We start from the raw sequence: 10,831 nt of genomic DNA, 5'->3' as shown, positions 1-10,831 counted from the left end.
GAATCTTGTGGTGTTGTTGTTCATTAGTTGTTATTCTTATGTTGGGTAGCACCGGGATCGGAGAACGAATACGTGGAGTCAGGAGAGTACGTGCAGGACGAACCAGAACCATTCCAAGCTGAGGATATCACAGGCAAGATGATATGACCTTGATTCCATCTCTAGACTTGTTATGCTAGTTTGCGTTTCCATATCATATTGCTCGCTGCCTACCACTGAATTAAATTGCCTCTTGCTATGCCATGAACCCAAACACTGACCCCTTCCTAGCTAAACTTGTATGGCTAAGTAGGCTTTGCTCAGCTACTAATGTTAGCGTTGCTAGATGCAGGTGCTTTGACTCATGTGATAACATGAGCTTGTTATCATTATCTTAAATGCTGTTATTTAATTAATGCACCTATATACTTGGTAAATGACGGAAGGCCTAGCCTTTTGCCGGGTGCTTTGTTCCGTTATTGCCGCCTTAGTTACCGGCCACCGGTGTTTGATTCCATAATGATCGCTCCTAACACGTTTGGGGTTGTTATGGGGACCCCCTCGATAAATCGCGTAGTGCTAAGGCTTGTCCGGCAGGACCCAACATTGGTGTTAATTTGCTAATCACTAAATAATAAAATGCATAGGGAATAGCTACCCCGAGGAATTTAATCAACAACCCGGGCCAGTGCTCCTCATGAGTGTTGGTCCAAACTAGAGCACTGTGCGGGGCCAACTCAGGGCAACTTGAGAGATTTCTATCAGGCCACTGTATGCGTCGCTCATCCGTCGTGTCCTGAGACTGAGATACGCGGCTCTTATCGGGGTCGTCGACACGACGGGAGGTCCTGCTAGCCTTGCCTTACCTTAGCGGTATATCTTGCGTATAGGAATCCTAGTGAAACTTTGGTTTCCCCCAGAGTTGAGGTTTTCCTCTAAGGAATACGACGAGATCATGAGATTCGTGATAGAGGATGCCTTTGCGGCCTGTGTACGTTTGGGATGGTCTAGTTGGAGCACCCCTGCAGGGTTTAATCTTTCGAAAAGCCGTGCCCGCGGTTATGTGGCAACTTGGAATATTTTGTTAACATCCGGTATTAGAGAACTTTAACATAAGCTAATAAAATTGCCAACTGTGTGCGTAACCGTGACTGTCCCCCTCGAAGATCTCTCTTCGATCGGGAACACGGTGGGGTTATGAATGCCGTAGGTAGGTGTTCAGGGTCACTTAGTGATCAAGTAATCTCGACCGCTAGTGTAGACCACCTTCATAATTGATTTACGTAAGTTAGCCACTAAATCAAGCTTAGGATGCTGCAACCTTATACACTTCACACTAACCCACCTAATAACTTGGCTAGTTCTGGCACCAAGGTCTTAGATTGCTGAGTCCCCGTGGCTCACGGATTCCTCCAAAACTCCCAACAGGTACAGGTACCCAGAGACAGATGATCCCGACAGCACTCAGCTGGCGTGGCAGTACGACAAGGAGACAGACCGCCTCTACGTGAACTATCCAGAGGACTGAGGCATGGTCGTGATCATGGGCCTGTAGGCAGGGTAGCATAGCATTTCTATGTTTTGTAGTCCGTAGCGGAACTACCTTGATTGTATCTGTGATGTACTCTGAGTTATTAATGAGAAGACAATTGAATCCCGAATTGTCTACTTTTATTATTATTTGTGTTGTGTTACTTGCTTGTGAAACGCTTAGATGCGCTTCTTTCCTATTCGGGGCTTCGATCTCCAGATTGGAAAGGACCGCATCTTGGACGTTACAGGTAGCCCCCTGATCCCCTTTTTTTGGAGGCTGTCTCCTAGCTCGATGTCCCCCTCTTTGATCCATCTTCTTCTTCACAGCACCTCAAAAGATAGCTTGCCAGGGCACAAATCCCCACTATCGATCTGGAATTCAGTTGGGATGGGGTCAAATCTACCAGGATGAACTACAGGATAGCAGTCTTCTACAGAGAAGCAGCCAGATCTGAACTTGTCTTTCCTGATCCAGAACAGCCGACTACCTAGAGGGAAACTAGGGTTTGGAGGGGGCAGACAAGGTTTGGGTCTATTCTGGCGGCGGCTGGGGGAAGGGATAACCCAGAGCTGTCCATAAAAATCAGCCACCTCCTCCTCAAAACTGTAATGTGGCCCAGAAGGCGTATTTTTCTTTCCTGCTTTCCTGGGCACCACAGATCCTCTGATCAACGGCTTAGAAGCTGCCATTGTCCACAGAGGAGGCCAGTCTTTTGTCTTCTTATCCAACTCAGCTCCCACTGTTGCAGAAACAACCTGCTTACTTTCGTGTTTACTTTCCTTAAACTCCACTTTTTCACAATCTACCACTGACCCGCGCATTATATCATTTTCTTTCTCATTTAGCTCGTCTCTACTCAAATCCACGGAAACAGAGTCACCAGATTTGTGTTCACCATCTGCAGAAGCAGGAATATCTATCTTCTGACATGAATTCACAGAAGGTTCTATCATCTCTTGAGTTTTGTCCTCGGGTATAAACCTAGTTATTAGCGCCATACAACTACCGAACTCCTCTTCAATCCTTGGAGGAACAATCCTACAACTACAATCCCCAGCATCATTCGCAGAAGCAGAGGAGGAATTTCCTGATTTAACATCAGAACATTGCCTCAACTCATACAAACCTCCAGGCTTGTTTGATCCTGATGTATGGATATTGGGTGGGATACAAATCCCCCTAGAAATCTTATCTGAACCCAAACCGGAAGTAAGACTACTACCCCCAGCAATAACCAAAAGGTCGCACGGGGCCTTCTTCTGATCCCTCTCACCCACATCAGTGATCAGAAGATCACAGCAACCAGTCATCGAAAATACATGACGGAAAGGAAAAGGGACAGATCGACTAACCCGATTGCGATGATGAAGAACCAAACCTCGATCTCCTGGCCATGGCGGTGGTTCGAAGCGATGAAGCTCCTTCCCCGCCCGGCGTCCTCGTCGCGAAGTGGTCCGCCGCGAAGCACGCCCGCCAGGAGCCCGCGAGATCAACTGGCTTGAGGAGGATCGACCCCCGGCGGCAGCTCCTCGCGAGGAATCTGAGATAGCTCCAGCACCGACGGCGGATTGATGTTGAGGAGGAACGGAATCGACGATTTGAATCGGCTCCACTTCCTCGCCACTCCTGGATCCGTGGCCTCTGCCTCCCGCATCGCCCAATACACGAACTCGTAGTCCATGCCTCCATCGTCGCCGCAGAAACGAGCTCGTTCCGCAAAGGTTGCCATGCGGATTATCTCCACCATCACCCCTCGCCAACTTGCTCGATCCGGGAATTTCCCCCGAACCACCCGCATCATCTCCGCACGGGCCTCCGCCGACTGAAGTTCTGCTGATGGCAGCAGCATCATCGGAGTTGGAGCGCCGAGAGCCCGCGGCGGCGACACCATCTCCGTGCGGAGTCGCCGCACCCGGATCCTTCTTCTCTCGCCCGACATCGAGATGGGGAGAGGCCGAGGGAGAGGAAGCGCACCCGATGCAGTCGCGGCCCTCTGACGGATAGGAATGGGACTCGCCATGCGTCGAAGGCTGGGAGTGGAGGGGAGGCTCGAGGCCAAGTGGAGACGGGCGGTGGGGCAGCTCGAGGGTGAGCGGTGGGCGGCAGTAATTGCCATTAATGGCGGTGGGTGAAACCTCGCCCGTCGCCATGCCCGAGCGGGTCGGTGTTGGTTCGCTCATCCACTTCCGTCCCCAACTATTTAGAAACCACTAAGAACATCTTTGTAGACTATAAAAGCGTTTGATATTTTTTCTAAACCATCAATTGTAGATTATAAAAGCATGTGATATTTTTTTCTCCGGATCTTTTTGCTAGTTAGTTAAAAGGATTGCAGCACATGTTGTAGCTGCTTACAGTACCGCCGCAATATTTTCATCACCGTTTGCAGCAAGTTGTGTCGATCGTAGCACCATAACTATGTTGTTCGTGAAGTCTAGCAACCGCGTGTGACACGACACTGGCTCGATGTTCACAGTGTACACCGACCACTCAGCCCGAGGCGCGCTAAATTCACTACGAAGCAGCCGAGAAAACAGAATACGAGTGTCATCTTCCACGCATAAACAACGCAAGTTTGCATCTCACACAACGTCCTACGTCGTTACTTCGAGCGGCAAAAAGGTGAAAATCCCCAAATCTGAATTCTCCGTCAACTTTACTCGGTTGAGCTACTGAGTTCCAGACATACTCGGTTGAGCTCGTGCATAAGGCCCTGGGGGCGAAGGAAGAAATCCATGGAGAGCAAGCTGGCGACGCGGGCGTCCCGCCGGCCACCGCCGCCGCCGCAGCAGCCGCCACCAGCAGCCATGCGGAGCGCCGTGTGGCTCGTCGGGCTGCTCGTGGCGCTCTGCTTCTTCTCCCTGCCGCTCTTCCTCGCGCTTTCCCGCAGCCGGCCCAAGCTCTCCGACGTGTGGCATCTGGGGATCACGGTCACCGCGCGCCACGGTACGCACGCGCTTCGCCCGCCGTAGCACCCGACAACGCGATAGCATTTCCACGCAGGCAGGACTATGGAGGCATATAAATGTCCGCTCACACCTTGACGGTCGATGGTTTCAGAGAATGCGGCGGCGGTTCAGCCAGAGCCTCCAGAGGCGCCGCCGGCGAGCCGGGACAGGCTTCTCGGCGGGCTCCTCTCGCCGGACGTCAGCGAGAGCTCCTGCCTGAGCCGGTACGCGTCGTCCCTCCACCGGAGGGCGTCGCGGCACTCGCCGTCGCCGTACCTGGCGTCCCGGCTGCGCAAGTACGAGGCGCTCCACCGCAAGTGCGGGCCGGGCACGCTCTTCTACAAGAAGTCCCTGATGCAGCTCCCCTCCGCGCACAGCATGGGCCTCGTCGAGTGCCGCTACCTCGTGTGGGCGGCGCCCACCTCCGGCCACATCGGCGACCGCGTGCTCTCCATCGCGTCCGCATTCCTCTACGCGCTGCTCACCCGCCGCGTCCTCCTCCTGCAGCTCGCCGACGACATGGCCGGCCTCTTCTGCGAGCCCTTCCCGGGCGCGACGTGGGAGCTCCCCGCCGGGGGCTTCCTCCCCGAACACGTCGAAGGGCTCCGCCGCGGCAGCGACCGCAGCTACGGGAACTTCATCCGGGCCGCCAAGAAGGACCGGAGCGACGACGACGGCGACCCCGCCGGCGTGCGGGCCGAGACGCTGCCGTCATACGCGTACGTGCACCTGGAGCACGACTACCGGCAGCCGGAGCAGCTCTTCTTCTGCGACGAAGACCAAACCGTGCTCGGCAAGGTGAACTGGCTGATCCTGCGCTCCAACCTCTACTTCGCGCCGGGGCTGTTCCTGGTGCCGCAGTTCGAGGAGGAGCTCCGGTGGATGTTGCCGGAGAGCGACACGGTGTTCCACCACATCGGGAGGTACCTCTTCCACCCGTCCAACGAGGTGTGGGAGCTCATCACGAGGTACTACACGTCGTCCATGGCCAGCTTCGGAGAAACGATCGGACTGCAGATCACCACCTTCGCCTGGAACCCCGTGCCGTTCGAGGAGTACTTCAAACAGGTCACGGCCTGCACGAGTCAGGAGAAGATCCTGCCGGAGGTCGACACGGCCTCAGCCGTCCTCCATGAGGCGACGGCGGAGGCGGCGACGTCGAAGGCGGTGCTCGTAAGCTCGGAGCACCCGGAGTACGCCGATAAGCTCAAGTCCATGTACCACGAGCACGCGACGGTGACTGGAGACACCGTCAGCGTGCTGCAGCCCGGCGGCGCCGGGAACCACTCGCACAACCAGAAGGCGGTGGTGGAGATGTTCCTGCAGAGCTACTGCGACGTGTCCGTGGTGAGCGGCTGGTCCACCGTGGGGTACGTCGGGCACGGCCTCGCCGGGGTGAAGCCGTGGCTGCTGCTGGCGCCGAGGAACAAGACGGCGGCCAACCCGCCCTGCGTCCAGGCGACGTCCATGGAGCCGTGCTTCCACGCGCCGCCGAGCTACGACTGCAGGGCCAACAAGAAGGGGGACCTAGGCGCCGTTCTCCGGCACGTCAGGCACTGCGAAGATGTTGACGATGGCCTCAAACTGTTTGACTGATTTTGATCGGGTAGCTTTCGAATGACCCCATAAAGTTAGAAGCAGGAAAGGGTCGCAGGTGTGTTGTAGCATGAACTTCTCTTGTTCAAACAAAAGTAATACTCTGATTGTTTTGCCAAATGTACTTACCTTAAGCAAAAGGAATATATACCCAACAAATTTCATTTTATTTCTATATAAACTAGGGTGTTTTCTCAATTCTCAATTCCCAATTCTGTGAGCAGTAGAGCTTTCCATGCCTCTGAGAAATTGTCAACAAGTTCAGAGGAATGCTTTTATTGACAAAGAAAGAAGACTGCAAGTTGACAGCTCAGACCGAAACCAGATTTCATTTCTGAACAATAAGTACAATTAGGGTGAGAAATCGTGTAACAACCTACTTGATACATGTACAGAGGAATCATACATACCATAGGAGGAAATTAGCAAACTACGGAGGGAGGCTCACTTGGAATGTGTCTTCTTCCTAGTCATGAACATGGTCACTATGGAGCGAGGGAAGTACGACTTCCGCGCCTTTGGCTCTCCGGCTGCTGCAGTTACCGGGCCTCCTCCTCCTTGCATATGAGAAGCAGACGATCCCGCTGCATCGAAAGAGCATGCCCCGTTCCTCAGGAGGCAGACTTCAGGAATTGCAAGCTCGGCCTCGCCCGCAGTGTAATGTTGGCCATGCTTCACTCTTCGTTTCCTCAGCTCGTTCTCCATCGTTAGCTTGTGGTCTTGCGCTGCGATGGCTTTCTCCTGCGCCTCCCTCAGCGCGACCCTCCGCTCGTCAATCTGTGTAGTCAGCTGATACAACTTATCCAAGCTCCTCACCTCCCCCTCCTTCGCCTCCTTGATCTTCTCGACCGCCTCGATAACCCGCTTCTTAGCTAGGTCCTCGGCTTCCTTTGCTCTCTTGTTCAACGCATCATATTCTTCAAGTGATACCATCATGCTTTTGTCACTTCTTCGATCGGCTTCGGGTTCCGTTTCTCCTTCCTCTTTGTATTCTTGCAGCGCATTTACTGAGGCCATCGCAATCTCTTCGGATGCTTTAACCGCAAGTATCTCCCTTGACACTGCTTCTTGCCTCAACTGGACAACGTTGACCTCTGCCTTAGCTCGGTCAGCCTCCTCCCCAGCCTTTGTAACCTCATCGCAGGCCGACCGAGCCTTGGCCTTTGCTCGTTGTGTTTCTTGAGTGGCCTGCCGTAGCTCTGCCGGCATTTTAGCCGCTTCTATTCTCTCTTGTACCACGATGAGCTCACGCGTCGTCTTTCTCAGTTCTTCCTGGAAAGACGAGGCAGAAACTGTTGCACGATGCACTTTATCTTTCAATGCTGTGAGGTCTGCCTTCTCCTTCTCTAGATCAGCTCGTAATGCAGCGGCAGTATTCCACAGCCCTTTCACCTCATCCTTGGCCGTTTCGATGTTTGTCCTCATATCCTCAAGCTCTTTCCTAGTCTTCGCCAGCTTCATCTGAACGTCAACCATGGATCGCATTTCCTCTCCAACCTCATTTTCCTTCTCAAGCAGCGTCCCTTCCATATAAGCAGTAAAGTCACTTTGCAGATTTGCCAGCAACGCGGAAGCAGCTTCTAGCTTAGACTCAAGATCTTTATTGGCCAAGATCTCATCATTCAGCTTTTGAATCTCCCCATCAACTTGCTTCAGCTCATTCTTCGAATCCATCTTTTCTTGCTCATACGCCAAAGCCACATTTATTCTTCGCTCCTCTGCTATAATGTGGGTAGCGTGCGAAGAGGTAAGTGACTCCTTCAGTGAGATGAGCTCAAGAGTAAGGTCCTCGACGATCTTCTCAATCTCCTGAGACGCGGCAGTGGATTCATGTGCTCTAATCTCGGCAATCTCCCTATGTGTAATTAAAGACGTGTGTTCCTTCTCAAGCTGCTCTAGCTCCTCTTTAACGGACTGCAAGTCTGCTACGGCAGTCGCATGGCGTTCTTTGGCAAGATCAATCTCTGCCTTCACTGCAGCACTCTCTTTGCGAGCAATACCTTGTTGTATCTCTTTGTATCGTATCTCAGCGAGCTCTGCATCTTGCTGTGCTTGCAATGCTTCAGTTTGTGCTTTCTCCAGGCTTAATTTCAGCCCTTCTATGATCCGCCTGGTGCTACACAGCTCCTGTAGAACTTTGCTTTTCTCGAGTTCTTCAGCGTTGACTCTCCTCTGGTACTCAGGACCTTCTTCCCGCACCTTGTCAAGTGCGAGTTGAACATTTTTACGCCTCTGAAAAAGGTTTTAAAATCATAAGCCTATAAAGCCAAGACAAGGCAATAAGATGTATAATAAACATTTGAGAAAAAGAGCCATCACCTCTTTCCAGTCAAGAATCCCTCCAAATTTGCTGACAGCATCTTTGACAGATTCAATCGGTGCTGCAGTTTCAACAAGAACTCTATTATCTAGAGCCTGAATGAAACGTTCGGCAATCTCTGCTGCCTTAAAAATGTTTCTTTCAGCTGAGTTATGGCGACTAATTTGTTGTTCCTTCTCTTCATGCTGGCTATGACAATCTTCCTCTACTTTGCTTGCACGTAATTCATTAATTGTAAGGGAACCTATATCTTCACTGAAATTTCTATTGTGACCATGGAAACTGATTCCATTCCCTTTAGATTGGTTGTCGCAACTTTCCTCCCCATTCACACGTATATTATTAATTGTAAGCGAACTTAAATCTTCACTTAAATGTCTGTTATGACCATCTGGGGAACTTTCAGTAAAACCAACGGAAACAAGAGGCATTGAATCAGTCAAGTTTTCCAGTAAGTCGACAGTGTTTGGAACAACGGCTACTTGCTGCACCCCTTCAACATTCAGTTCCTGCACTTGCTGCGCCCCTTTAACATTCAGTTCCTCCACTTGCTGCACCCCTTCGACATTCAGTTCCTCCACTTGCTGCACCCCTTCAGCATTCAGTTCCTCCATCCCACGGCATGCAGGAATTACGCGATGGCGAGTTCAAATAATTATCATGGATAGCATTACTATTGGGTACCTGAAAAGTAACTAGCGAGTTAATAAATAAAACAGCATTGCTTGACTGACAACCAGAAAGGAGGCATACAGTTATAAATCTTAATAGTTTCATATGAGTTCAACCCTTTTCATCTATCAAACCAATGTATGTCAATTCTCATAAGAGGACAAGAGCAGTAGAGCTCTACCAGAAAACTCCATGTGCACTTTTAAAATTTACATCCATAGAATTGATCAAATTTGATGTTTTTTGTTATTGATTTGCCCTTTGTGCTGGCAAAAATACACATCTAGCCAAATTGCCAGGTCAATTGCGTGTTGGCCATCTGATCTCCAAGCAGACAGACATAAGCTATGCATCTCCATGAACTCCGGATAAGGCATATAGTTTGCAAATACTTTAGTTTCAAAGACGATAGCTGCCATGAATTTTTTTTTAGGGCTACTCTGGTGTATCTAGCTTGCACATCCACTTAGGTAAGATTGTGTAATACCACGTAAAGAGCTTATAGTTTGAAAAGCACCAACCCGTACAATGTAGTATCGTGTGCAATCCTCATCTATCATTTCACATTCTTCCTTGCACTTAAAGTTGCTACCGAGATCTTTAAAATTTCCCCCCTTTTTTTTGCAAAGGACTAACCACGGGTCCTAGACCCACTTGAACAATTCCCATTAGGCCAGTGAAACGGACAAAGTTAGCAACAAAGAAAAGCAATTAGCGACAAAAAAGAGGCCAGATTGTTAATTTCTCATGGGTCTTGCAACAATTTGACAATTTCCAGCAAGGGCATGTAGTGAATTTTCCAACATGGTTCTTTCGCACAAATGCAGATCATGCAGTGACACGGAACCAAATAACACGAGCAAACAAATCAACCTGAAACAGAGAAAAGCGCATACCTCACTTGAATCCCTTTTCATTCGTCCCCATCTTGTCAAGAAGTCCCTCAACGGATGGGGAAAGAACTGACTCCGGCCGGACTAGAATCCGGGTTGGGAGAGGATGGGCGGAGAAGGGAGAGGGGGTGGTGAGGAGGCAATGCCGCGCGCCAAGCATGGAGGCCCCCCGAATCCACCAAAGATAAGCGTTGGGCTATTTTTGGGGGCATGGCGTTGCCGCTGCTCTACGATTTAGCCATGCGATTAGGGGCAGGAAGCTGGCCTAACACAGAATAAAAAAAGCGAACCGAGAGCTTGAGGAGCGCCGCCACTTCCCTGACCTTCGCCGCCGTCACCACTCCCCTTTACATTACTCCGGGCTCAAGTGCTCTTCGCCGCTGCTGCTGCCGGCCCTCATCGCCACCGCTGCTGCTGCCGCCTGCCGTCGCCGCCCTGCTGCTTCTGGGTGTGGTGGCGTCTATGTTCGGCATCGGCGTCGAGAGCGTCGGCGAGGGGATGTGACGGGTGGGCGGGGAGAGTTGGGTTTGGGGAGGCAGCAGGCAAGCGTCGGGGGACGGCACATCGGCGGCGGCGGCGGCCATCTTCGCGATTGGGCGATTTGGAGAAAAGCAACGGGCCTGGTAGGCTGCATTCAGCCCAACCATGTTTTCAAGATTTGGCCTCTTTAATTTTCTGGGCTGCATCCGGTTATTGGCCCGCACGAACATCAAAGTATTATTGGCCTTGGCTCAATGAAAACGGATGAATTGAAGAGCAACTGGTTAACAAGTGTTTCTTCAGGAGCCTTCCAGCAAGCACTCCGGTGCTGTCATTTGGCACGTTTTCAGCCGTCGCTATGTGTTGCATTTTGAGCGTTTTCTTCAGATTTTTTTTATTATTTTTCCGC

The 10,831-nt window shown here is 51.3% G+C and overlaps 2 protein-coding genes across 2 annotated transcripts; one reads left to right on the top strand and one right to left on the bottom strand.

Annotated features, from left to right (window-relative positions):
- Positions 1 to 4,562: 4,562 nt before the first annotated feature.
- LOC123398671 (galactoside 2-alpha-L-fucosyltransferase-like) lies at positions 4,563 to 6,226 on the top strand. Its single transcript, XM_045093121.1, has one exon. The coding sequence runs from the start codon at positions 4,564 to 4,566 to the stop codon at positions 6,055 to 6,057; it is 1,494 nt and encodes a 497-aa protein (XP_044949056.1). The 5' UTR covers position 4,563; the 3' UTR covers positions 6,058 to 6,226.
- A 141-nt stretch (positions 6,227 to 6,367) lies between these two features.
- Positions 6,368 to 10,495, bottom strand: LOC123398670 (protein WEAK CHLOROPLAST MOVEMENT UNDER BLUE LIGHT 1-like). Its single transcript, XM_045093120.1, has 3 exons — positions 9,946 to 10,495; positions 8,377 to 9,061; positions 6,368 to 8,289 (listed from the first exon to the last, which is right to left on the bottom strand). The coding sequence occupies exons 2-3, from the start codon at positions 8,989 to 8,991 to the stop codon at positions 6,502 to 6,504; spliced, it is 2,403 nt and encodes an 800-aa protein (XP_044949055.1). The 5' UTR covers positions 8,992 to 9,061; positions 9,946 to 10,495; the 3' UTR covers positions 6,368 to 6,501.
- Between the last annotated feature and the right edge of the window lie 336 nt (positions 10,496 to 10,831).

The sequence above is a fragment of the Hordeum vulgare genome, chromosome 5H, assembly GCF_904849725.1.
Source record: "Hordeum vulgare subsp. vulgare chromosome 5H, MorexV3_pseudomolecules_assembly, whole genome shotgun sequence".
NCBI classification, from domain to species: Eukaryota; Viridiplantae; Streptophyta; class Magnoliopsida; order Poales; family Poaceae; genus Hordeum; species Hordeum vulgare.
The sequence above is the reverse complement of the archived record's forward strand: the minus strand, read 5'-3'. Positions and strand labels throughout refer to the sequence as shown.

What these genes read in the sequence shown, in the direction of transcription:
- LOC123398671 (XM_045093121.1), top strand. Translation starts at nt 4,564, where the DNA reads ATGGTTTCAGAGAATGCGGCGGCGGTTCAGCCAGAGCCTCCAGAGGCG.
- LOC123398670 (XM_045093120.1), bottom strand. Translation starts at nt 8,991, where the DNA reads ATGGAGGAACTGAATGCTGAAGGGGTGCAGCAAGTGGAGGAACTGAAT. An exon ending in GGATTCTTGACTGGAAAGAG is followed by an intron (nt 8,290 to 8,376) that starts GTGATGGCTCTT and finishes AACCTTTTTCAG; the next exon opens with AGGCGTAAAAATGTTCAACT.